At 45.0% G+C, this 27640-nt stretch overlaps 1 protein-coding gene across 1 annotated transcript; it reads left to right on the plus strand.

The window, feature by feature from the left end:
* Positions 1 to 948: 948 nt before the first annotated feature.
* IFT52 (intraflagellar transport 52) lies at positions 949 to 26491 on the plus strand. The gene is made up of 14 exons (XM_044297425.1): positions 949 to 1234; positions 3545 to 3657; positions 4482 to 4569; positions 5394 to 5523; positions 8971 to 9046; positions 11290 to 11361; positions 12412 to 12538; positions 14399 to 14485; positions 18292 to 18360; positions 18462 to 18616; positions 18714 to 18801; positions 21036 to 21144; positions 22112 to 22257; positions 26293 to 26491. The coding sequence occupies exons 1-14, from the start codon at positions 1196 to 1198 to the stop codon at positions 26335 to 26337; spliced, it is 1344 nt and encodes a 447-aa protein (XP_044153360.1). The 5' UTR covers positions 949 to 1195; the 3' UTR covers positions 26338 to 26491.
* Positions 26492 to 27640: the final 1149 nt, after the last annotated feature.

The following is a 27640-nucleotide window of genomic DNA, read 5'->3' on the forward strand; positions in this document are numbered from 1 at the left end:
ATATATCTCTGCAGCTCCCTGCTGCGGCGCGCGGTCCGTCTCTGCAGTGCAGCAGACACCAGAGGCAATTACCCTAACCCCATGCAGTAAAGTCCAAAGCTGTAAGTTACGTTACCTTTACTGTCTTTAAAAGGGTTTTCTGAGATTTTCATACTGATGACCTATCCTCTGATCACCTGGGACCACCGCCGATCAGCTGTTTGAGAAGGCATTGGTGCTCCTGTGAGCGCCTCATCCTTCTCCCTGCTGACCAAGCACAGCGCCGTATAGTGGCTGTGCTTGGTATCGCGGCTCAGCCCCATTCACTTCTATGGGGCTGAGCTGCTCCTAGGCCACGTGACCGATGAACGTGTCCTCACTGGTCTAGAAAAAGCAGAGCAAAGGCCGTGGCGCTCACAGGAGTACCGGTGCCTTCTCCAACAGCTGATCGGCGGGGGTCCTGGGTGCTGGAACCCCACCTTTCAGATACTGATTTCGGCCCCATTCAGACGAACATGCGGACCACAAAGAGTGGGGTCTGCCACACAAGGACACCGGCCGTGTGCACTCGTGTTGCGGTGCAGACCCATTGACTTGAATGGGTCTGCGATCTGCAAGATAGGACATATTGGGAAAAAAAAGTCTTTGCATCGCCATATTCTGACAGCTATAACTTTTTTACAATTCCATCTACAGAATACAGTAGTTTTTATTGGTTGGTTGGCAAAGTGGACATTTAATGCCGGAGATTCCCTGCACAAGTTATTATTCTAATTAAGAAAGCCCTTTCCAAAAGACGGGAGCTGTAATACCGCAGTGTGAACACAGCCTTACGGTTGGGAGACACAAGCTCCACCACATAAGCCTTCTGAGATATTACACCTTGTCACCGCTATGAGCGCTCTTTTCATTCCTATCATTGTGGCCGTCGCTTGGAACGCGAGGAATGCTGGGAATTCTGAGGAGAGTTTGCCACCACCAATATGGCGTCTCGGGCCTGATATCTGTGAGGGGGGAGGGGTGTAATTTTTATAGTCGATAGACCCCCTGCTTCTGTTAGGCCTGGCATATACCTGCACCTGCATTCTCCCACCGGGGCCCCCGCCCTGCTGCAGCCTGGCGACTGAACACCCTCACACGTCGGAGCGGGGAGACCTGGCCCTCGTCACGTGACGGCGGTTGGTTGCTAGGCAGCGGAAGCTCCTGGTTACCTGTAATGCTGCGCGCCGGGGGAAAGATGGGGGTCAGCAGACAGGTAAGTAGTCCTTACATACAGTCCTGCCTGCAGGTATGGAAGGTGCGGTATAGCCCTACAGCAGCAGGGGTACTACAACTCCCAGCATAGATGCCTGTGCGATCTGCTGCTAGTCTGTGGCCCAGAATTCTGACCTAGTGTTTAGTAAATAGGTAGCTTTATTATGTGCCCCCCAGTAATTGATGGGGGTGTCATGTTGGTTTACATCTAGCACAATGTACAGTATCTGTATACATGTGGCGGGCGGCAGGGACCCCTCTGCTCGGCTTTTAGCTCTGTACCCGATCATTAAAGTTTATTGAATAAAGCGGAGAACATGGCCACCTTTATCATTTATACAATAATATTAATAATATAATTCCGTGTCCTAATTCTGCCCCTAAATGCCAGTCTTGTCTTGGGCATCAGGGCTACAAGGACTCTTTGGTTTAGGCTCCATTCACACGACAGTAAGTATTTTGCCGTCTGCAAATTGTGGATCCGTAGATGACAGGTCCGGGCCTTGTGTGTTGTGGATTTTGCAGAACACAGGCGGCCAGCCCTATGATAGAAATGCCTATTCTTGTCTTGTAGGACTTGTTCTGTCTTTTTTGCGGGGCCATGGGACAGAAGTACGGATGTGGTCAGCACACAGTGTGCAGTTCGCATCTTTTGCAGCCCTGTTAAAATGGATGGGTTTACGGAAACAGAAATACGGTCGTGTGAATGGACCCTCATATGAAGGGCGTGCAAACAGAAGAGACTACATAGAGATACGTCTTAATCAGTTGAGAGTGACCCAGAAAATGCCCTGAAAACATTCACCGCACCATAAGGCCACCTTCACACAGGTGAACGCACATAAGAGCCGCACGGATTTCCTATCCGGATTTATGTGCGTTTCTGCAGCATATCTGCACCAAAATCTGCAATTTCTAGCAGTGTTTTTTTTGGTGCAGATTAGATCTGGTTTTGCCGCAGATCTCGCCCTTCGTTGGAAAAGGGTGAAATCTGCATCTAAAACCGCATTGTGCCACTCTGCGGCCCCCTTCAGACTCTGGACAGCAGGTCGATTTCTGTACGGAAAAAATCATCAGATTTGTGTACTGTACTTTGCTGGTACTGTACTACACATATTCCGCATCGTGTGCTGGTGGCCTTACACTGCCACCTCCAGCTTGTGTCCTGACGTCCATCCAATCAATGAAGCAGAAAACGTGACTGATCGGAGAAGGCAACCCTCTGCCAATCAGCGGAGGTCCAATTCTGATACTGCCTTTTCTGCTGATGACCATCCGTCTGCTTCGGGGCCCCATACGCAGTAGGGTTCGCACAACTTTCGTTGGCACGCGGTCGGTGCTCTGCATGTCTTTCATTCACAATGGTGCCATTTGACCACTCGTGATACACTTTCAACGCAGTATGCGCAGTTTCAGAAATACCGCCACACTTTGCCCAAAAGCCAATATTCATCCTTTTTTACAACACTGACAAATCACCCCTTTTACCCATGACAGCAACGAGGGATATGTGAGCAGACAGCTGTTAGGGGAAATTGCTGCCATAGATAAACATCATGTTTTTATTAAATGGGTATTCCAGTTATGTGTCTAGGGCATAAGTATTACGTCGGTGGGGGTCCTAATGCGGGGACACCCACTGATGATGAGAATGGAGGCCCTCTCCCTCTCACGAAAGAACAAAGTGGCCATTCAGGCAGGAGTGTGCCCGCTCCATTTATTTCTATAGGAGTTCCAGAGATAGCCAAGAACTGTAGTTGGCTATCTCTGGAACTTCTATATAAATAAATAGAGCGGCTGCTTTGTTCATTTCTGGGGGCTCTATTGGGTACAGGGTCCCCATGTTCATAATTGGTGGATAGGGAATAACTTCACATAACTGGAATACCCCTTTAAAGGGAACCTGTCACCTGGATTTTGGGTATAGAGCTGAGGACATGAGCTGCTAGATGGCCACTAGCACATCCTCAATACCCAGTCCCCATAGCTCTGTGTGCTTTTATTGTGTAAAAAAAACGATTTGATGCATATGCAAATTAACCTGAGATGAGTCCTGTATGTGAGATGAGTCAGGGACAGGACTCATCTCAGGTTAATTTGCATATGTATCAAATCGTTTTTTTTACACAATAAAAGCACACAGAGCTATGGGGACTGGGTATTGCGGATGTGCTAGCGGTCATCTAGCAACCCATGTCCTCAGCTCTGTATACAAAATCCCGGTGACAGGTTTCCTTTAAGTACTCTTGCATATGTGGTCTGTGTCTTCTGACAGGATCTCATTTCTTATCTCCACTTTTCTTATTATTAGGTTGCATCTGATCATGAGAATCGAACCACCATCTTGTTTAATGTATCGAAAAATGAGAGCGGGGGCTACAAGTCTCTACAGAAAAGACTCCGCGCCAACTGGAAAATACAAAGGTGACCGTGGACTCTTAAGGATAATCTGACAACAAGACATATTCCTTTTAAAGGGTTGTCCCATCTGGACTTACAAGCAGCGATCCTAGTGATGAGCTGATTGCTTTGAGTTCAGCAGAGAAAGTAACGTATTGTACTGCAAATGAATGGGCAACCATGTAACGCATGGTCCACCAAGGCATTAGCCAGTCTCTCTAGCACAGGGATGCCCAACCTGCGGCCCTCCACCTGTTGTAAAACTACAATTCCCACCATGCCCTGCTGTAGGCTGATAGCTGTAGGCTGTCCGAGCATGCTGGGAGTTGTAGTTTTGCAACAGCTGGAGGGCGGCAGGTTGGGCATCCCTGCTCTAGAAGGTGCCCACCTCATCCCTGTGCCTCAGTATCAATCAGTGACGATTGATGAAATATCGCTTGGATGTATTTAATAAGACAAGAGGTGTTCATGCTTGTGGTGAGCATCACATCGTCTATTTTTCGTCTGTGCCCGCTTCTTCATACGAAAAGATATGCCGTAAATGTCAGGTGTGGTTCCCACCTCTTAAACCTGCTCCTGTGTCAAGAATGGGGCCACAGTGAAAGAGTACACTCGGCCATTTTCAGAAGTTCCCTAGCAGTGAATGGATAGAACACCGGCCATGTGTGGCCACCTCTCCATCCACCTCTACAGCTTGCTGTCCATCACGTTGGGGTCCAGTTCTTGATGTAGCAGCAGAACCTGGACATTTATTTTCTGGTATATAAATTCTGTACACATCTCATCTGTTCAATCTTCATAGCTTTTTTTTCTGAGACACTTACTTTTTGGCCATTTTTTCCCTTTAGTTTGAAAGAAGATATCACACCTGAGAAGTTGTCAGGGGTCAAGCTCTGGATCACTGCTGGACCCAGGGAGAAATTCACAGCAGCTGAGGTGAGCGTAAACAGCAATCTATACTCTGCCGCTAGCTCCATTTCCTTAAGGGGGTTTTCCGACTCTTTCTAACTCCTCTGGATAGGTCATCAGTGCGAGGCTGACCCCTGCCCGCCGATCAGCTGTTTGAGAAGAGAGCTGCGCTCCTGTCAGTGCCTCAGCCTTCTCGCAGCTTGCCAAGATCAGTGCTGTGCATTGTATAGTGGCAGTGCTTGGTATCGTACTCGGCTCCGTTCACTTGAATAGGACCGAGTTGCGCCTAGGCGATGAATGTGAAGTCACTGACCTAGTTTGAGCTGTCGGAAAGCTGCGTCACTCATAGGAGAGGCGGTGCCTTCCCAAACTGCTGATCGGCGGGGGTCCTGGGGGTCCAGAGCATAGCTCATCAGTTAAAAAGTGTCGAAAAACATCTTTTAGGCTGGGACTATATGGCGATCTTGTCTGCAAGACCCGTTGCACCACCAAAGACCGCAGTGTAGCACTACAGCCTTTGAACTGAATAGGGTCACAGAGGACACACAAGTTGGAGTGACCCCACCGCCAGAACTGCAAATAAATCCAGCCGTGTAGGATTTTTTTGTGATTCTTGGCCCTTGGCCATTTGTGAGTTGTGCTTAAGGCCCATTCACTTCAAAGGCTGCGCTGCTACACTGCCGAGGCCAAGATCGCAGCATAGCCCCAGCCTTATCATTTGTAAAGGAAAACTTACAATATTATTATTATGGTGGATAGTTTTCCTAAAAATAAGAGGTATAGTGTTAACCCCTGAGGAGAAATTTAAGTTCTCAATACATTAGATATGGTTTCAAAATCCTCTTCCGCAGTTTGAAGCATTGAAGCAGTTTCTGGAGAAAGGCGGTGACATTCTCGTGATGCTGGGAGAGGGAGGAGAGGACAAATATGATACCAATATAAATTTTTTCTTAGAGGAGTATGGCATAATGGTGAATACTGGTAAGCCTCCACTGTCATGAAGTATTTATCATGCCTGTGCTTTTTTATACTGATATTGAAATATTGTACCATAACCTTTGTCTAGACATCAGAGCATATGTTAAAGGGGTTATTTGGATCTACAGTGGATATAAAAAGTCAGGTTTCTCTGATGTAAAAAAATTAGCTAAAGATAATGCATTTCAGAACTTTTTCCACCTTTAGTGTGACCTATAAACTGACTGTACCACTCAATTGAAAAACAAACTGAAATCTTTTAGGTGGAGGGAAGAAAAAATATATAAATAAAACAATATGGTTGCATAAGTGTGCACACCCTTAAACTAATACTTTGTTGAAGCACCTTTTGATTGTATTACAGCACTCAGTCTTTTTGGGTATGAGTCTATCAGCATGGCACATTTTGACTTGGCAAGATTTGCCCACTCTTCTTTGCACAAACACTCCAAATCTGTCAGATTGCGAGGGCATCTCCTGGGCACAGCCCTATTCAGATCACCCCACAGATTTTCCATTTTCTTCTGGTGAAGCCATTCCTTGGTTGATTTGGATGTATGCTTTGGGTCGTCGTCATGCTGAAAGATGAAGTTCCTCTTCATGTTCAGCTTTCTAGCAGAAGCCTGAAGGTTTTGTGCCAATATTGACTGGTATTTGGAACTGTTCATAATTCCCTCTAGCTTAACTAAGGCCCCAGTTCCAGCTGAAGAAAAACAGCCCCTTGGCATGATGCTGCCACCACCATGCTTCACTGTGGGTATGGTGTTCTTTTGGTGATGTGCAGTGTTGTTTTTGTGCCAAACATATCTTTTGGAATTATGGCCAAAAAGTTAAACCTTGGTTTCATCAGACCATAACACCTTTTCCCACATGCTTTTGGGAGACTTCAGATGTGTTTTTGTAAAATGTAGCCTGGCTTGGATGTTTTTCTTCATAAGAAAAGGCTTTTGTCTTGCCACTCTACCCCAAAGCCCAGACATATGAAGAATACGGGACATTGTTGTCACATGTACCACACAGCCAGTACTTGCCATATATTCCTGCAGCTCCTTTAATGTTGCTGTAGGCCTCTTGGTAGCCTCCCAGACCAGTTTTCTTCTTGTCTTTTCATCATAATTGGAGGGACGTCCAGTTCTTGGTAATGTCACTGTTGTGCCATATTTTCTCCACTTGATGGTGATGACTTCACTGTGTTCCATGGTATATGTAATGCCTTGGAAATTCTTTTGTACCCTTCTCCTGACTGATACCTTTTAACAATGAGATCCCTCTGATGCTTTGGAAGCTCTCTGTGGACCACGGCTTTTGCTGTGGGATGCGACTAAGAACATTTCAGGAAAGGCCAACTAGAGCAGCTGAACTTTTGATTGGGGTTAATCAGAGGCACATTAAATGATGGCAGGTGTGTGCTGACTCCTATTTAACATGATTTTTAATGTGATGGGTGTGTGACTTCTTATATCCACTGTATGTACCGACTGCTATGTTACATGTTTAAGACTGATCCTGTTTAGAGGACTGCAGCTACAGAAGTAGCGGACTAAATTTCGACACGTACCATCTAACAAAGTCTGTTCTCTTACAAAGCGATGCACAATTACAAAGTGCAAAGAGGCCAATTTCTCTTATAATTGGATGTGGTTGAATTGAACCTGGATTAAAGGGTGTTTTCAGGATTGGAAAGAATTTGACTAAAGGGCTGACGTGCCATAAAATAAAAAACCAAACCATTACTTACCTGGTAAATTTTCCACTGCTTCGATGGTCTCCACTCATTTATGTGTATTTTTGCTGTGTTGACGTGTCGTACATCCACGTGACCACTGCAGCCAATCACTGGCCTTAGCTTTAATACTGGCATGTATGTCACAAGAACGCTGAGAACAATCATTGGTCATGTTGGTGTACAGCATGTCACTGCCTCAGAAAAATCGGGAAGGACCCGCGGCGATCACCTGAGCTGCAGGAATTTATCAGTTGAGTAATGGTTCTTGTTTTTATTTTATAGCATTTAAACAAACCCAGTATTTCTCGTTTCCACTTCCAATTCTGTCTGATACATTACTTTAAATGGAGAAGCACACCATTAGGGCTCATGCACACAAACCTATTTTCTTTTCTTATCCGTTCTGTTTTTTGCAGACCGTATGCGGAACTATTCATCTCAATAGGTCTGCAAAAAATAGAACATGTCCTATTATTGTCTGCATCACGGACAAAGATAGTACTGTTCTGTTTCGCAAAATACGGATTGCACACGGTCATCATCCACTTTTGTTGCGGATCAGTTTTTGAAGACCGCAATATACATACAGTCGTGTGCATGCACCCTTAAAGAGGTTTTCTGAGTTTTTTTTTTTTTACTGATGACCTATACAATATGCGGCACTGTGCTTGGTGAGCTAAGAGAGGTCGCCGGTGCCTTCTCAAACAGCTGATTAGCAGTGGTCCCTGGTATCGGACCCCCACTGATCAGATATTGATGAGATCATCAATAAAAAGATCTCCGAAAACTCTTTTAATAATTTTAGGTGGATTCTTAGGTGAATTTAAAAATCTGACTCGCAAACCCTCGTGGCCATTATCAATCAGATTATTAATGGACACTCTGTTTTGTCGGTGAAACGGCTCTTTTTCTGGCAAAACTGAGCAGCTGGACAACGCTGTAGACTCCATTAGAAAGCCATGCCCCAATGCTTCGCCATGTGGCCTTGTCCTGAGAGGTACTGTTATGTGATGCACTGTACTACCTTGGGGGTAATATGTGATGGAGGTTCAAAATGGATTACACCATGTGCCTCACATTAATATTATGTGATCCCATAATGTGCCTCCTCCCATAATGGGCAACATTGGGTTAATGCGTGAGGTACATGATGGGGTTGCTTACTATTAATGTGAGGCACATGGCGGTATTAAAAGAATAACACCACGTGCCTCACATTAATAATAAGTGACACCATCATTTATCTCAATGTTGGCTTAATACGAGTCCCTCCCTCCTATTGTGTTATACGGCCGGCGCTGCAGCACTAAAGAGCAGCAAGTGGGCACTGATCAGGCCGGGCACTGATATGAACATAACGTGCACTGGGTAGCACACACACCAGGTTCTCCGTAGAGACAGACCTACTGCTATTATGGACAATCTCCATATGGAACCTGCAAAGGTATAGACATTTCGATGCATCATACAAGTCTGGGTGGATCAGGCCTCTAATTGTATAGTAGGGGTAGGATATAGTGTAGGGGCTGTACAGGAATCTTACTGATCGACTTGAATTAAAAACCCCTCTAAGACATTGACCGATTTGCCCTACAAGGGAGAGATTTCTCCCTGACCCCTTGTGGCAATCACACTCTGTCAGGGACGAGATGGAGAATCTACGTATTAAAACAAGATGTCGCCTTCATATTTCTCTTTTTTACTTTTACCATTTTACTTTGAAGATGCTGTTGTTAGAAACGTTTACTACAAATACTTCCACCCCAAGGAGGCGCTCATTTCCAATGGAGTGCTAAACCGGTAAGTCCCGGCGCATGAACACTTGGATGAATTATGTTTGTTAATAGCTTGATACTTTGCCAACCGAGTGCGATAAAGCAGGCTTAGTCATTGTGACCCTTGGTTGTGTATTCAAGGCTCACACCCAAGAGATGTTCCTGCCATAGCAGCTTTACCCACAAGGCTAAACCCTAATGGTTTAATTTATCCCTATATCATTTCTCCACCCAGAACAGTGAGTGCTGCACGCTTGCAGACTTTGCAGGCAATTTTTTGCTTACAGTTTTAGTTGATCCCCCCCTGATTAGTTTTACTCATTGGGGTGATTTATCAAGACTGGCGCTTTCTGCCTGTCTTGAGATCCCCTGCGCTGCCTGAGGAGGTGCCTCATTTATGACGAGGTGCGCCTAACCAGAAATCTACGACCGCTCAGAGCCGCCGTAGAGTTCTATCTTTATTTACGCCATGGAGGATGTCTACATGCATGGTACAGACGTGGTCTGGTGGCTCCAGTTTCTGCAGGATGGATTTGTCCCCATTGCTTCCGGTTCCTGACTCCCTGCATGTCACCTCTTCTGGCCAACCAACCGCCTCAGCATTGGTGTGTCCAGGTACTGCACGTGACTCCTGATCCTCAGCGGTCACGTGCCAAGTCTGCACACGTCTCTCCAGAGGATGGGCTCTCTACAAGCACATGCATAAGGTGTACTAAAAAGCAGAATAGGAGGCAGTACGGTTATATAATTTGTGGTAAGAGACATTCAAAAGATGTGGTTTCGGGATACATTTTAGGTTGGGGGTTAGTCTGATAGACTGGGGGAAAAGCATTCAAAGGACAAATGCAGCACACGAGAGATCTTGGCGACCTCCTAGAAAAATAGGTGTAGGTTATGAAGGACATGACTGGGTGTTGGATAGAGATGGACAAGTACATATGAGCGAACAAATGTGACGGGAAGTGTAGTCTGTACACCAGGCACTGACCAGTATCTATAACTGCAGCAGTCTATTCACACTGTACTTGCACGGTATATGTCAGCAGGATTTCCCTACATACAGTTAAAATATTGCAAAGTAAGAATGCTTTAACAAATCGAGATGTTAATAGTTAATTTTTATCAATTACAATACAAAGTGAATGAACAAAAGAGAAATCTAAATCCAGTCTGTATTTGCCTTCAAAACAGCATCAGTTCTTCTAGGTCCACCTGCACACAGAGACTCCGCAGGGAGGTTGTTCCAAACATCTTGGAGACCTTCTGTGGATGTAGGCTTGCTCAGATCCTTGTGCCGCTTCATGTAATCCCAGACAGACTCGATGCTGTTGAGATCAGGGCTCAGTGGGGGCCGTCTCATCACTTCCAGTTCGCCTTGTTCTTCTTTACAATGTAAATGGTTCTGAATGGCATTGACTGTATATTTGGGGCTGCTGTCCTTCGGCAGAATGAATTTGGAGCCAGTCTGATGGTATTACATGTCTGTATTTCTCAGCATTAATCCGGACCAAACCCACAACTCCATTTGCTCAGTGCAGCAGATGAAAGACATTTCATGCTTATTTCCATTTAAAATCGGAAAATGTCAGAAGGATTTGAGCAAGCCTACATCCACACAAGATTATGCAGTTAGTTCTCCATGATGTTTGGAACGACCTTCATGCCGAGTTGCGTCAAAAACTGTGTGCCTAGAAGAATTGATGCTGTTTTGAAGGCAAAGGGTCACGCCCAATATAGATTTCTCTTTTGTTTATTCACTTTGCATTTTCAATTGATTAAAAATATTTTTGAAATCGTTCTTATTTTGCAGCATTTTTTCCACACCTGCCTACTTTTGCTCAGTACTGTATACATCCACCAGGTGCCTCCAAGGTATGCCATTGTGACACTATTAGGCTCCCATGTGTAAAAACATATACCATGCAGTATGTGGCTTTTTTGAGGGCATGCCTCTGTATGGAATTGTGCCGCAGACTGCATCCCATACCGCTGACAAGTAGGCATACCGCCGATGAATACTAGTGCAATGGAACCTACAAAGACAGGCGGCTGAATGGGGTCCTATGGATACATTTCATGTATATGTTGGGAACTTTCCTGAAGTACGTGGTAAATGGAGTCTGCAGACGCAGTGCGAATTCAGCCTGCGCTGTTGCGGAGAAAGTTGATTGTCCAACCTCATTGAAATGTGTGACTGGTTTCAGCTCTCAGGTACTGGAAATAAATGATCGGTGTTTTTTGTCTTTTTTTTTTTTTTTTTTTTTACAGGGAGATCAATAGAGCGGCTGGAAAGAACATCTCGACAGTAACGGATGATGAGGTTGAAGGCAACAATTCACAGTAAGTTCTCAAAAGAAAGAAAAGCGTATTTGAAAGGTGAAGTAGAATGTGTGATGTGTTAGTCTTCATTAAAGGGCTTATCCACAAATTAATATTGATTACCTATTCTGATAGGTCATCAATATTAAATTGGTGGGGGTCCGACACCAAGACCGTACCACGTGACAGTCACTGTAGATCGGTCACTTGACCTACTTGCAGCTAAACCCCACTGAAGTGAATGGGGCTGAGCTGCAGTACCAAGCACAGCCACTATACTACGTACGGAAAGCTGCAGGTAGGCCGCCACGTTCACCAGTGCATCGTGAGCGCCACAGCTTCCCGAAACAGCTGAACGGTGGGGGTGCCAGGACTTGGACCCTTGCCGATGTTATATTGATGACCTATCCTAAGGATATTTTATTACCAGCAAAATCTTTTTTTCTCGCTTATTAACAGCCTATATGTGAGTGTTCTGTGTGATTTGCAAAAAGAAAAAACAGGTGGATGGTTTTCTGGTTTTTAAGTGACTCCATGTATTCTACTTGCCCTCCTCCTCTGTTTCCACTCTCAGATCATCACTGTGACCAGAGAGGGAAGGGATGTGGAGGGGTGACTTCATTAGAGCATCACACTGATAAATGTAATGCTCTTCTGTAGACATCTTTACCTAGGCCTATCTAGAGAACAATTCTGCAATCTACTATTATACTATAGCAGATAACATCTCCCTCACAGCAGCAATGAACTGACAGCGGGTCCCCTATCTGCATAGGAGTCTGTCTGTGATGATTGCTACAAAAGGACAGTATTTTTATTTAATTTAAAATGGTAGAGTGAAATAATAAATAAAAAATGAAATAACACAAAAATATTGTTTTCTATGAATTTTAAGTTACAAAAAGTGGCCCTTTCTGATGGAAGTTTCCCTTTTAAAGACATCTGCAATGCTAATGCTCTCCGCTGATGTAGTATGGGAACACCCTTCCGCCTGTCTCGATTTCTGTTATATACCTTGCAGTTAACAGTGTGATTCAATAGCCGCTCATGTTTTTTTTCCTCTGCTTACAGGGGTTTGACCTTTGTGTACCCATTTGGTGCCACGCTCAACGTTATGAAGCCAGCAGTGGCTGTTCTGTCCACAGGATCAGTGTGTTTCCCCCTGAACAGACCAGTCATGGCATTTTATCAATCCAAGGTAATATAAAATCAAAGTCAAAAGGGTTTTCCGAGTATTTTGATATATTTCCCCAGGATGGGTCATCAGTATCTGATTGGTGAAGGTCAGACTCCTGGCAGCCCGATGATCAGCTGTTTGAAGAGGCTGTGGCGCCTCGGTGAGCACCGCAGCCTCTTCTTAGCAGCCTTGCTCCAATAACAGAGATCAGAAGAGTCTCTGATCTTCTCCATTTAAAGGGGTTATCCAATTTCACAAACAGCCCCCCCCCCACTCCTGGTCCCCACACCGCCGCTGCTGCTTCTCCCTGTACATGAATGAAAAGGGTGGAGGGGGCAGCCAATGGCAGACGGGGACGAGCCTCCCTAGCATCACGGGTGACGCTAGGGAGGCTCATCCCCCATCTCCGCCTGCCATTAGCTGCTCCCCCTTCCCCGACACTGGATGTTTTCATCCATGTACAGGCGCGGGGAGCGGGGTAAGTATATTCCCTCTGAGGGGCCTGGCACATGGGGGGGGGGGGGCTGTTTGTGAAATTGGATAACCCCTTTAACCCGTTAGATGCCAGTCATTTGCGACGCCAGTATCTAGGGTGTTTGACAGAGTGAGGTACCAATGGTTACCTTAGCAGGCAGAGGCCTAACAAAGATGTTGTGCCCCTCCCCCCCCATGTCTGCTATCAGTTTCTACCTGTTTGGCCATGCCGAGTTTAATAAATTAACAAAGTTGTTTAATAAAAATAAAAACATCCTCCCCTCCCCCCAGAAAAAGATAAAATAAATTATTTTTTTTTAAATAGGTAAACATAAAAAAAAAATACATACGGTACTTGGTACCATTGATCCACAGAATAACCTTGGCATCAATATATTATATGTACCCCAAAATGGTGCCACTGAAAAGCAGATCCTGTCCTGCCCACACATGATTTACATTTTCATTTTATTTTTTTTATCAAAAAATAAAATGTTTATTCCTCCCAGAATGTGGCTACAAATTTTGTTTTCATTTTCATGTTTTTATTGTGCCAAATTAATAAAATGTAAAAACATTCATACCGACTGGTGGAATAAAGTGTAAGGGGTATTTTACATGCTGCCGGAGGATGCACCTTATTTATGACCAGGTGCTGGTCTCCTTTTAAATTAGGCGCATCCTTCTACGTTGGCTCAGAGCTGACGTAGATATCATTCTTCTTTTACGCTAGAAAAGTGGTGAAAAAGAAGATAAATATGCCAGGCCTGCTGGCACTGCTTCCTCTCTGCCCTCATTATACCCCCTTCTTGAGAAAGTGGCGCAGAAACACTGCTTGGACCTAAATTTAGTCACAATGGCATTTAAAAAGTCATGGTTCGCTTTTATGCCAGAAAACGGTCAATTAAAAAATTCCCCCTTAGTTTATATATTCGGAAAACACCTTTGGCAGAGGTTTTTTTTACTTGTTTTTTTTAACTTTTTTAAACTGTTAGGGTCTATTCACATGTCCGTAAGTGTTTTGCGGATCCTCAAATTGCGGCTCCGCAAAACACGGACAACAGCAATGTGCGATCTGCAATTTGCGGACCGCACATCAGACACTATAATAGAAAATACCTTTTCTGGTCCGCAATTACGGACAAGAATAGGACATGTTCTATTTTTTTCAGGAACGGAATTGCGGATCCCGAAAAAATGGATGCGGATCCCGGAAATCCGGATTCGCATCCGTTCCAGGCCCATTGAAAGTGAATGGGTCTGCAAATTGCGGAATGAATGCAGACCCAAATTATGTGTGAATGGACCCTAAGTATTACAGTACTCGATCATAGGAATGTTTTCTATTGAAAAATCAATGTATCCAGGCGAACATGGGTTCATTTACCTTTCCTTTTATCCTTGCAGTCACATGGAGGCAAATTGGCTGTGGTGGGATCAGGTCACATGTTCAACGATCAGTACCTGGATAAGGAAGAAAATGCAAAGATCTTGGTGAGATTTCTGATTTGCGTCCAATAACACAAACCATATAACTCCCTCTCTTTGGTCTTTTGTGGGACATGGAAGATGTGGAGGTGTTACTCCTGAACATTACTGATCTATAGCAGAGAGATAACCGATATCGGGATAGAGAGGTGACGGACAAGGTACTGACCCTTGGACTAGTATTGCAGACATTGCTGTAGTAATCTCCTGCTCAACCGGATGCACAGGACAGGGATTTTTAAAATCTGTGAAAAAGCTGTAAGTATAATGAGCTTTGTATACCTAATGGCTGCATTGCTAGACCAAGAAGAGAAACTAGCACGGTTTACCAGGCAGTGTGATTTTACAGGGATCCTCCAATCCTCATCCGTTCCTCAGTACCAAAGTAGATCATTGGTTCTTTATTGGATATGTCAATTTGAAGGAATTTCTGCCCAACATTGGGTTTGTGACCACCATTCCCTATACACACATGGATGTGCTTGCTCTGGATATATGCAGGGGAGGCCCAGTGGTGTACTTTGACATTAGAGAATCTATTTTAACCACTTTCGAAAGAGCTGACATTTCTAGGATGTGTCATCACTTCTTCATCGGTGGGGATCTGACTGGCAGGATCCTACTAATTCTTAGAAGGAGCACCGCAACTCCTTCACTTTTGCCCTATACAGTGGGGCTCCCTACCACCCACTGTGCAAGGACCTGCACAGCAGGGACGATATTCTAAGATCGGTATACCTCTTTAATATCGTCTGTCATAGGCACAAATATTAGCGACATATCAAAGGTTTTGATTGGTGGGGTGCTGAGACCTTTGCCGATCGCTCGCCGTTTCCTATGTGAGTTCTAGCAATCGGTGTTGGTCTCAGTATAAGCTTTTGATGTCTCGCTGTGACATTTCAAAAAGTTTTCCCAAAGTACAGTGCCACTTTAAGCTATTTTAAAGATGTGGTATAAGATTGGAAAACGTGGTTTCTTCCAGATGTCCGTGGTCTGGTATTGCTGGTCAGCTCCGGACACAGACTATGAACAGTTTCTAAAAGAAGGACGTCAGTTTGTTAAATGTCCTAAACCTCATTAAGCCTTTTGTTTCGGTGACTTACAGACCACACAGTTTTAGGCCTCATGCACGCGGCCGTTGTTTTGGTCCGCATCCAAGCCGCAGTTTTGGCGGCTCGGATGCGGACCCATTCACTTTAATGGGGACGCAAAAGATGCGGACAGCACTCCGTGTGCTGTCCGCATCCGTTGCTCCGTTCTGTGGTCCGCAAAAAAAAATATAACCTGTCCTATTCTTGCCCGCGTTTTGCCATCCGTGTTTTGCGGATCTGCGGTTTGCAGACCGCAAAACACACAATGGTCGTGTGCATAAGGCCTTAAACTTAGTCCCATGATTTATGTGAACAGTACATATAGGGGGTCATTTATTAAGACCGTTATTTTTTGCGGTCTTTGTCATTCCTTTTATACCATCGTTGCTGCTGTAAGATGCGCCAAATTTATGACGTGGCTTGCGCCTTGTCATAAATTAGGCGCACCTTTTGGTAGTCTGTGCGCCTGCTGGAAAATCTATGGCATCCCCTGGCTGGCATAGTTCTTTCACCTTTTTTTTTTTCCCCCTCTGTTGAACGCGGAGTAAAACCGCCTATGTGACAAATATTGTCGCATTGGCATTTTAAAAAGTTGCAAAAAAAAAAGAAACATGTGACACTTATGCCAAACACAGGCGTAAAACTGTTAGTAAATGACCCCCATTATGTTGCACCTTCAAGTGGGTAGTAAACAGAGCAAACCTCTAAGGGGATGCTTTCTACTACTTTGTGACTCCTGGCACCCCTGCTGAATAGTTTGAGGGACTGCAGCACTCATGCCAGCGCTGCAGCCCCTTCATCTTTACAGGCATGCCAAAGCTTAACGGGATGAAGCTGTAATTGCCATGCACTTCCATTACTATGTAGATGCTGTGCAGGTTAACAATGAAGAGGCTAGAGCGCTTCCGCAAATGCCGCAGCCTCTTCAACCAGCTGATTGATGGGGTTGGCAAGAGTCGGATCCCCACTGATCTGATATTGATGAACTATTGTGAGGAACATCAATATTCTGAAGCTGGAAAACCTGTTAAAAACGAAAATGCAGATGGCATTATTTCACCGCAACTTCAGTGTGATCAAGGTTGTGAAAGGTAAGGAGAGCATAAACTCGGAAAGCATCACATAATTATAGAATGCGCCCTTTCTAACATTGGGCTGGGTCTTCAGGATTTCGACCAAACCTTGAAAATGTCCATATACTGTACATATTCAGAAAGTCTTGAGACACTTTCACCTTTTTCAGATTTTGTAATGTTGCTGCCTTGTGCCAAAATAAAAAAGGAATAACGTTTTCCCCATCAATCTGCTCTTAGTACCCCATAATGAGAAAGTAAAATCAGAATTTTAGAAATGTTTGCTAATTTATTAGATTTCACATAAACGTATTTAGACCCTTTGCTATGCCACTTGAAATTTAGCTCTGAGGGCCTCCGATTTCTCCTCATCGTCTTTGAGATGTTCCTGCACCTTGATTGGAGTCCTCCCGTGGTAAATTCAGTTGATTGGACATGATTTGGAAAGACATATCCCTGTCTATAAGGTCTCAAAACTGACAATGTATATAAGCCATGAGAAGACTGGCAGAAAATCCCCCAATCTAGGTGTGCACACCTTGTGGCACCCTACCCAAGAAGACCAGAGGTTGTAAACACTGTCAAAGGTGCTTCAACTAAGGCTACATGCACACGACCGTGCCGTTTTTCGCGGTCCGCGGATCCGCCAAAAATGGAAGCCGCCCATGTGCCTTCCACAGTTTGCGGAACGGGCGGCCGTCAATATAAATGCCTATTCTTGTCCGCAAAGCGCGGACAAGAATAGGACATGTTATATTTTTTTAGCAGGGCCACGGATGCGGGTTGAAGTGAATGGGTCCGCATCCGAGCTGCCAAAACGGCGGCTCGGATGCGGACCCAAACAACGGCCGTGTGCATGAGGCCTAAGTACTAAGTAAAGGGGACTAAACACTTATGTCAATGCAAGATTTTATTTTTTCCTTTTCAATAAATTAGCAAAGATTTGAACATTCTAGTAGGGGGTCATTTGCAAAGACCGGCATTTTGCGCTGGCTGAGAAAGCGGCTAATTTATGACAAGGCTTAGGCCTCCTCATAAAAAAGCCCCTGACTGGAGTAGTCTTCAGTCCTATTTTACACCTTCAACAAAATGTGAACGGGGGTGAAGACTTTTCAAATATATTGTCTATTAGTTAGGCTACGTCCACATCTGCTGGTATTCATGCGGGAAACCCAGTTGACCCCATTACAGTGAATGGTATCCATTGGGCACTGGTGGTGTCCGGTATACGCTGAATACGGCAATTCCAGTATTCTGTTCCCATGCCGGAATAAAAGACCAGAATTAGGAAAGCAAAGGTGGACGTGGTCTAAATCAGAAGTTAGAACAGGAGCCAAGTTTGGTGCGTTTGTTTCTTGTTTTGTTTTTTTACTTGATTTTGGCATTATTCTGTCTTGTGGCAGGCCTAGCCAGTTTGGGGGACTCCTGTGAACTAGCTTCTCAGACTGATGTCAGCATGTTCAGTCTGTAAACTGTCAAATTACCATTGGTTTCTCAAAAGCTAATGCAAAAATGCCATCCTGTTGTCTTTTATTATTTAGCAGTACTGATTTCTGATAGGCAGGTTCAGTACCTTCATATATCTATCTGATCAGCATGGCCGATTCCACCGTCTCACACGGTAATATTTCTAACTTGCCTCTAACAGGATGTGCTAATGCAGTGGCTCACCACCAATGACATCCAGCTAAACCAAATTGATGCCGACGCTCCAGAGGTGAGTGTGACAGAATCCGCCTACGGGGTTATCAGTAAGACATTGGGTATTAGAGGTCCTCGTCTCGGCTCTTCCTGCTCTAACCCTTCTCATCCTTCCAGATTTCTGATTACACCATGATCCCTGACACCAACAAGTTATCCCAGCAGCTGCGGGTCTGTCTGCAGGAAGGAGATGAAAATCCTCGAGATTTCACCACTCTGTTTGACATGAGCATCTATCAGCTGGATACTTCTTCTCTCTCCAAAGTCATCAAGTATGAGTCGGCCTCCAGATTGCAGTCTGTTCTCTCTCCTTCTGTGCCCCGCATTGTCAGCCTTTGGTTTCTCATCTCCCACATTGTTACTTTGCAGAGCCTATAAGGAACTGAATGTGAAGCATGAGACTCTTCAGCTTATCCAGCCACAGTTTGAGGCTCCGCTCCCTGCGCTTCAGCCTGCTGTATGTACTTTATAAAGTCATTCTTGATTTTTACAAAGGGGTTCTGCACTTTGTTTAAACTGATGATCTATCCTCTGGATAGATCATCAGCATCTGATCGGCGGGGGTATGACCCCCGGGACCCCCGCCGGTCACTGTTTACCGCTGGCCCAGTGATGTCACGACTAGTATTAACTGGCCTGGGCGAGGCTAAGCTCCATTCACTTGAGCGCCGCTGCCTTCTCAAACAGCTGATCGTCGGGGGTCCCGGGTGTCGGATCCCCGCCAATCAGAGGCTGATGATCTATTCGGAGGATAGATCATCAGTTTAAACAAACTGCAGAACCCCTTTAAAGGTGTTGTCTCAATTCAGCAAAAATTCCTTCCTGACTCCAATCCGTATAACTCCCTGGGAGCAACGACCCTTCTCCAGAAATCTTATAAGTATAGCCTGTAATAATATTACACTCCAGAAATACATCCAGGCCCCTCTTGAATTCCTTTATTGTACTCACCATCACCACCTCCTCAGGCAGAGAGTTCCATAGTCTCACTGCTCTTACCGTAAAGAATCCTCTTCTATGTTTGTGTACAAACCTTCTTTCCTCCAGACGCAGAGGATGTCCCCTCGTCACAGTCACCGTCCTGGGATAAATAGATGATGGGATAGATCTCTGTACTGACCCCTGATATATTTATACAGTTATTTCTCCCCTCAGTTGTCTTTTTTATTTTTATTTTTGTTTTGCGCTGGTCGTGGGCGACCGGTTGAGCGCAGGAAGGGTGTGTGTGTGTGTGTGTGTATGTCGGCTATTGGGGTGGTTGAGGAAAGACTATGGACAGGGATGGCGGTGGGAGAGGCCGGGGAGGGCCTGTGGGACGGGGGAGCAGGGGTGGTGCCTCGTCCAGACGTTTCCTACCCCACCCCTTAGAGCCAATCTTTTTCCCGAAGTTACGGATTTGACTTGTCGACTTCCCTCACCTAGATTGTTCTAACGTGCCATAGGCTGTTTACCCTGGAGACCGGCTGCGGATAAGGGTACAATCCGGCGCGAGATTTACACAATCTCCCCAGGATTTTCAAGGGCCAGCGACAACTCACTGGCCGCCGACGAAGATGCAGTGCTTTTCAAGGTGTGGGCCCCTCTCTCAGGGTGAATCCATTCCCGGGTGCCCTGCCCTTCACAAAAAAAAGAGAACTCTTCCCGGGGCTCCTGTCGGCTTCTCTGGGATTAGTTGTGTTGCCACACTGGATGCCCTACCACTGCCTCCCCCACCCTGCAACAGGGAGAGAAGGGAGAAGAAGGGGCGCCTGGGTCCGAGCCTGACTCCCCTTCGATCATCTGAGGGTGACAGAGGTCATTGCCGATCCCTTCTGAACGGCACTCGCACATCTCTTAGGACAGATTGACCCATGTTCAACTGCTGTTCACATGGACCCCTTCTCCACTTCGGCCTTTAACGTTCGTTTGAATATTTGCTACTACTGCCAAGATCTGCACCCGTGGTGGCTGCGGCGGGCCTCATCGTTGTGGCCTTATCCACCCGCATTTATAAGAATACAGTTGCAGCTACATAAATATGCAATTTTCTAGCATGTATTGGATTATAGTTAGAGATTAGCAAATTGACTGTCCCTGCCGTTAAAGAAGCTCCCTCTTCGGCTGGATTAGCAGAGCCTCTGTGGTAGCTCTGCTACTCTGAGCAGCAGCGCAGGCGCAAGATTGTCAGGGCCGGACAAGATGTGCAGCGCTGTCAATCAAGCGGAAGGGGAGGCTTCTTTAGCAGCAGGGACAGCCTCTCACGGGTGAAGAATTATTGATGAGACAAAGCAATTCGCTCATCTTTAGTTATGCACCTATATTAAAGGGGTCGACCACATGTATTAATAGTCTGTCCTATCTGATCATCAGGGGTGCTGGTTGTTGGATCAGATGTTCTGCCGTAAATCCAGTGCTGGAATTACACAGCTCTGTCCATGCTTGTAACTGCAGCACTGCTCTCATGCACTTCAATGGGCACAGCCCTGCAGGAGCCAGCCCTGTACACTACACAATGGATGGAGCTGTATAATTCCAGTACTGGAGCTACTCTCAAAGAACTGATTAGCAGGGGTGTAGAGTTTCAGACCCCTGATGATCAGATATTTAAAGATATCCCTTTAAAGATCTTGTAATATAACTAAGAGGCCTCCCATTAGCTACACTATGAAAAGGAGTTTCACCTAAATATGTTTTTCCCCCGAAACCCTGTAGGTATTCCCTCCATCGTTCCGTGAACCTTCTGCACCAGCCCTTGAGCTGTTTGATTTAGATGAGAATTTCTCTTCTGAAAAATCGCGGCTGGCCCAGATAACAAATCGATGTGAGTATTATTCAGTATTATACCTTCACATCCACACATATATATGATCTGCGGTATGTTTAGCTTGCAGTGTTCAAACAGCAGGGGAGGAGATGTATTAATGTATCGATACCAGTTTTCTGATGCAAATACATTATAATGTGATGCTTTGTATCAAGCACCATCTGCTCAGAACTGTTTTAGTGGATGGGAGCAATAAATGGAGCTTGAGAATGATGGGAGCAGGCGAGGATAACCTACCCAATCGCCCAGATTTGATGATGATCACCAAATTGCACGTTTTATTCAAAGTTAATTTTATTGGTCTTTTTACGCAAATTGCAATAGAATAAACTGAGACGAGGACCAGAATTTACCATATATTAGATTTTAGCTATACTCCGAGTCAGACCTTAAAGGGGTATTCCAGTTGGTTAAAGTTATCCCCATACGCAGAATAGGGGATGAGTATTAGATCGGTGGGAGCCCTACTGCTGGCATCCCCTCCGATCATTTTTATGGGAGTTCTGGAAATAGCCGAGTACAACGCATCTGCGACTGTCCGCTCCTGTGATTTCAGGGGAGCTGCAGGGGGTACAGGGCCCCTGTTCTCATGATTAATGGGGGTTCCAGCGGTAAGACCCCCATCAATCTATAGGGGATAATGTTAACCAACCAGAATACCCCTTTAAGGCTACGGCTAGACAGCTACTGGTGGCCGTGCGACATGGAATTGCAATGTCGCACAGCGGCATCACAACTGAGAATGTGGTTGCGTTGTGACTGGCGAGTTGCCACAAAATAGCAGTTGGCCAAAATCCAAGAACGCTGGATTCCATTGCAACTATGTTTTCTATCATTAGGTGCCATTTTAGCAGTGCAACATTGTTATCATCTTGTGTAGCCCCCGCCTAGCACCAGCCATCTCGCATGCGGCATACAGAACTTTTAATATGTATACACTTTGCTGTATCTTTCTTCTATGCAGGCACCGAAGATGACCTGGAGTTTTATGTACGGAAGTGTGGGGATATCCTGGGGGTAACTGGAAACCTACCAAAAGAAGAACAAGATGCCAAGCACATTCTTCAGCACATTTTTTTCCAAGTCGTTGAATTCAAGAAACTTAATCAGGTATAAAGAACATAAATGAACTTCTAAGACCTTGTTTACTTACTGAGCAGCTTAAAATATTACATTAAAAAAAAATGACAAGCTGGGGAATGGCTAAATTATCCTCAGAAATGTTTCCTATTAACCCCTTCGCTCATAATCATGTATATGATTCTGCCTAAAGGGTTGTATGGAGCAAGTTATAATACAGCAGGCACCCAGCCGTAATGACAGAGATCAGCGATGATAATGGACCCGTTTTTTTAATGCTACTGTTAATACTGCAGTGAAATTGCCGAGCTCCGACCAGTTAACATGACAGTCTGGGGCCTTCTTAAAGTTCGCAGGCCTCTCACTGTTTAGGGTCCATTCACACGTCCGTAGTGCATTGCGGATCCGGCTGGCACCCCCATAGAAATGCCTATTCTTGTCCGCTATCTTTTTCTGGAGCCGCAGATCGGAAGATTGGCGGCGCGCTCCGTTAATGCGGATGCGAAGAGCACATAGTGTGCTCTCTGCATCCATTCCGTCCCCATAGAGAGTGAATGGGTCCGCACCCGTTCCGCAATTTGCGGCCCCGCAATTCCAAACAAGAATAGGCAGTTCTATGGGGGGTGCTGGCCGGGTGTATTGCGGATCCGCAATACACTACGGACGTGTGAATGGGCCCTAAAAGTTACGTTGTAAAAAAAATTAAATAATAAATAACGGCATTTTAATAACTGCATTAGACCTGTTTGGATGCTCATTACGGATGATCTCCTGGTGTTAAGGTGCCGCCAATTACCCAATGAAAGAGCGTAATATGAATGTTTGTGCGGTCACCTAAGTCATTGCCTATAATGTGACAGTTGTGCAATGTAAAAGCCCCTTAACACTGCTCAATACATGAACGCTCGTTAGCGATAGAGATGAGCGAATCTAATCCCACAATAAATTTGATTCGCCTCAAAGCCGAATTTCCTCGCGCTTCGTGTTAGCGAATCGGTTTACCTGAAATAGTGTAAAAAACAAAAAATCATACTTGCCACCTCCATTTGCTCGCGACGGGCCACCAGCTTGATTGAAGGTCTCGGCCGAAATCCCGTGCGTGGCGACGTATTATGTCACCACGCGCCGTACGAGATTTTGCGCCAGTTGGCGAGCAAATGAGGCGGTAAATTTGATTACATTTTTTATATTCATTTTACACTGTTTTTACAATCAGATGCCGTGATCATGTAAGAACTCTGCATCTGAGGGGCACAATGACGGGGGGCGGCGCTATCGCAGATCCCTGTCATTGCACCCGCTACTTACAAAAAAATGTGCTTCGTGACTAAGTAGTTCGCCATCAAGCCAATTGTTTTGTAAAATTTGGCGAATCAGCCGAATCAAACTTTTTGTTAAATAATTCGCTCATCTCTAGTTAGAGATAATCGGGACGTTTAAAAGGTGCTGCTGATTACCCTATGAACAAGTGAAACGCTCATTCATCAGGTAACAGAATCGTTGGCGCGATCAACTAAATTATTATTTTCCTGCAGCAGATTGTGCCATCTAAACAGCCTCTCTTGCTGGCAAACCATGATTTTGTATGGGGATGAGCGATGGCGTTAAAGATTGCTCCTTCCAATACTGTGGAGGAGATCACTGCATGTAAGACGTGCAAGCGATTGTCGGGTGTGAACGCTTCCTTCCTGACAATTGTGAGTTGAGCAGTGTAAAGGGGCCTTTAGAGAGCTGCCCTGACAACTTGTTGTACTGCCCTTCTCTCTAGTTTCCTGACAGCACAGTGCTCATTCAAGCTGAAGTCGTATCAATTTGATAAGAATCTAGCCTAAATGAGTGTTTGTAAACTGAAAGTACTGATAAGGTCTACAGAGCAGCTCTCTGATGGATTTCACTGAAAAGCACAGAGACAGAGACAACTGAAGGCAGTAGAAGACAAACTGTTGAAAGCTTTTAATAAATACCATTGGAAAAGGTATTTTATCTCAAGTTATAAATACCCCAAAGGTGTTCACACTATTTACATGAATGAAATGCAAGTTATACTGAATCTATTCCCACAAAACTACAGATGCAGCCGAGCTAAACTTGATGCCGCGTTAAGTAAAAAATGGCACAAAAAGGTATGTATTTCAATGGCTTTAGTCACAAGATGGCACAGGACAACACTGTCACGTGTGTTATCAGAGTCATTTTTAGCTCGGCTACATCAACCTGCTCAGCTTCTCCTGCTCACAGTATTGCACATCATCAACAAGGTCTTTCATAACTCGGTCAGTAAGAATCCAGCAAACGTTAACCCCACAAATCAGCAGAACAAAGGCCCCCTTCACCACGGCACCCAACACGGGACCTTCCCTCTCCTTTCAAGGGAAGGGAGTTAGCTAAAGTACCTATAGGGCCACATGATTGAGATCAGAGCAATGTTGAATACTGAAAGAGCAGCGGGTTCCTATGCCCTTTGTTTTGCTAAGGTACTGGGTAATCATATATCAAGATTAACTGGACAATTTTCTTTTTATCACATATTAACAGCCTATATATCAATATTCTATGTACTTTTTTAACAAATAGGTGGATGGTTTTGTAGATATCATTTATTTGAAGTGACTCCATGCATTCTACGTCCTGTCCTGACACTCCATCTTTCTCCTTGGTTTGGAATTTTAGCAAAGCAAACTGCCTCTGTCAGACCATTCACACTGACCAGAGAGAGAAGGTTGTGGAGGAATTGACTATAAAGGGCATCTGCCAGCAGTTTTGTACCTATGACACTGGCTGACCTGTTACATGTGCACTTGGCAGCTGAAGACATCCGTGTTGGTCCCATGTTCATATGTGTCCACATTGCTGAGAATGTTGTTTTTAATATATGCAAATGAATCTCTAGGAGCAACAGGGGTGTTGCCATTACACCTAGAGGCTCTGCTCTCTCTGCAACTGGTGTGCCCTCCATTTTGATTGACAGAGCCAGGCAGTAGTGATTACATTTACACTGTCCTGTCAAAGTGCAGAGGGCGCGGCAGTTGCAGAGAGAGCAGAGCTTCTAGGTGTAATGACAACGCCCCCATTGCTCCTAGTGGCTAATTTGCATATATTAAAACATCCTTTTTTTTTTCTCAGCACGCCGGGCACATATGAACATGGGACCAACATGTGCACTTGGCAGCTGGAGACATCTGTGTAACAGGTCAGCCAGTTTCATAGGTAGAAAACTGCTGACAGATGCCCTTAAAGGGGGTTGTCTCATCATGGACAATGGGGGCATCTCCTAGCGAGATGCCCCCATTGTCTTATATCGAGAACGGAGTCCCGCAAGTGAAGGAGGGCGCACTGTGCATGCGCAACCGCCCTCCATTCATTTTCTATGAGGCTGGCGAAAATAGCCAAGCGCTGGCTCGGCTATTTCCGTCTGCCCCATAGAAATGAATGGGAGCGGGGGCCGCGCATGCGGTACGTTCCCATTCACTTCTATGGAGAGCCAGGTTGGTGGTGGCCGGACTGGTGTCCTCCAGCCACCACCTTGTGGAGCTCCGTTCCCAGCGGACCCGCACCTCTAAGACAATGGAGGCATATCCTAGCGATATACCCCCATTGTCCATGATGAGACAACCCCTTTAAATTAGATAATCACACTAATAAATGCAAAGCTCTTCTGTGGGTATCTCTATCTAGTCCGATTAAGAGAGCAACAAAGCTGTCATCCTAATTCTTCTAATGTACTATTTTACTAACATATCTTTCTCTCACAGCAGCAGTAAATTGACAATGTATTATCTCTGTGTATAGGTGCCGACTGCTAAAGTAGGACAATATTCTGTATTTAATTTTGCCAAAAAGAAAAAAAAAAATTTAACTGTTTCTGACAGAAGTGTCCCTTTAAGTCCCAAAATCCAGGAGCCATGCAAATAAGAAATACTGTAAAAAAAAAAAAAAAAAACCCTATGCATTTGGGGGTCTGCAGACCCATTCATTTCTCTTATTATACATATGGCAGCGTTCCAGTTGGCCTAGAACCATGACTATACTCTCTTCATTGATGGCTTACTGGTCACTGTCTTGCAGGAGCACGACTTGGATACTAGTGAAACGGGTTTCCAGAGCAGCTGAAACTCAACAAACAACCCTTACGCCAGCCGAAGACAACGACTCCATTATCATATTTATTCACGTTTTTATCATTTTGTATTCTGTCGTGTGTAAGAGCACTGTAAATACGCAATTTGTATGAGGAGTAGCTAGATTAAATTGCTTTCTATATTCACATATGAAGTGTAGTCTTTCTTTTATCAAAAGCTCCCATCTGGCAGGGATGCAGAAGGCAGATCAGTTTTGTGGTACAGTGCCTGCTATGCTAGACAGAGGAAGGCTGGCACTGCCCCCTGCAGCTGTACTCTGGATGCATGTCATAGTGCATTAGCGTCAGGCTGGAACTACCCGTACTGGAGTCTTGTGCCAGGAATAGCGGTGGTAAAGTTCCTCAGGCACATAATGTTCTCATGCAAATGATCCATTGCTCGCTGACCCCTTGTGCGTGTTATGTGGTTAGATCCACGGGAACACAGAGTGGTTGGATTTGTTTTCGCCCATTACAACGGTGGAAGTCTTTCATCTAGAGGGGATTTGCACAAAGTCTTCAGCAAAATCCTCAATCTCTAAAATGAATGACTGCAGAGAATAGCAGAAAAGCATGATCTATTACAAACATCAGCGCATTTCAAAGTAGCGTATTGCTCACCCACACACTACCGTCTATAGAGTCCTTTGGGTGATTCTTGAGAACACAGACAGGCCAGTATTTTCCGGTCGGTTTAATGAATACTTCAGAGAGGGCGGGCAGCGCGTGGGATGCATTTCATCATCATAACTAGTAGAAGGACCCGGCTTTGCATGGGTATATTTCATCTAATGTTTGTGTGTGTGTGTCATTAAAAGATGTCAAAAGTATCCCCCATAACAGTGAACTCCACAGTCCCCCCCCCCCCCCACCAATTTAAAATGAGCCCTCCACAGCAGCCCATACCCTTTCACAAGAGCGAGTTTTCCGCACGGGTGCAATGCGTGACGTGAACGCATTGCACCTGCACTGAATCCTGACCCATCCATTTCAATGGGTCTGTGTACATGAGTGTGTGTTTTTTTTTTTCACGCATCAGTTCTGCGTTGTGTGAAAAACGCAGCATGTTCTATATTCTGTCTTTTTCACGCAGTTCTGGCCCCATAGAAATGAATGGGGCTTCAGCGAAAAACGCTTTGCGTCCGGATGCACTGTGTTTTTTTACTGATGGTTGCTAAGAGATGTTTGTAAACATTGGTTTTTTTGTTTTGTTTTTTAATCAAGCGCATTGCAATCACAGACAAAACTGACTGAACTTGCTTGCAAAATGGTGCGTGTTTCGCTCAATGCATCCAG

This window comes from Bufo gargarizans, chromosome 6 (assembly GCF_014858855.1).
Source record: "Bufo gargarizans isolate SCDJY-AF-19 chromosome 6, ASM1485885v1, whole genome shotgun sequence".
NCBI lineage: Eukaryota > Metazoa > Chordata > Amphibia > Anura > Bufonidae > Bufo > Bufo gargarizans.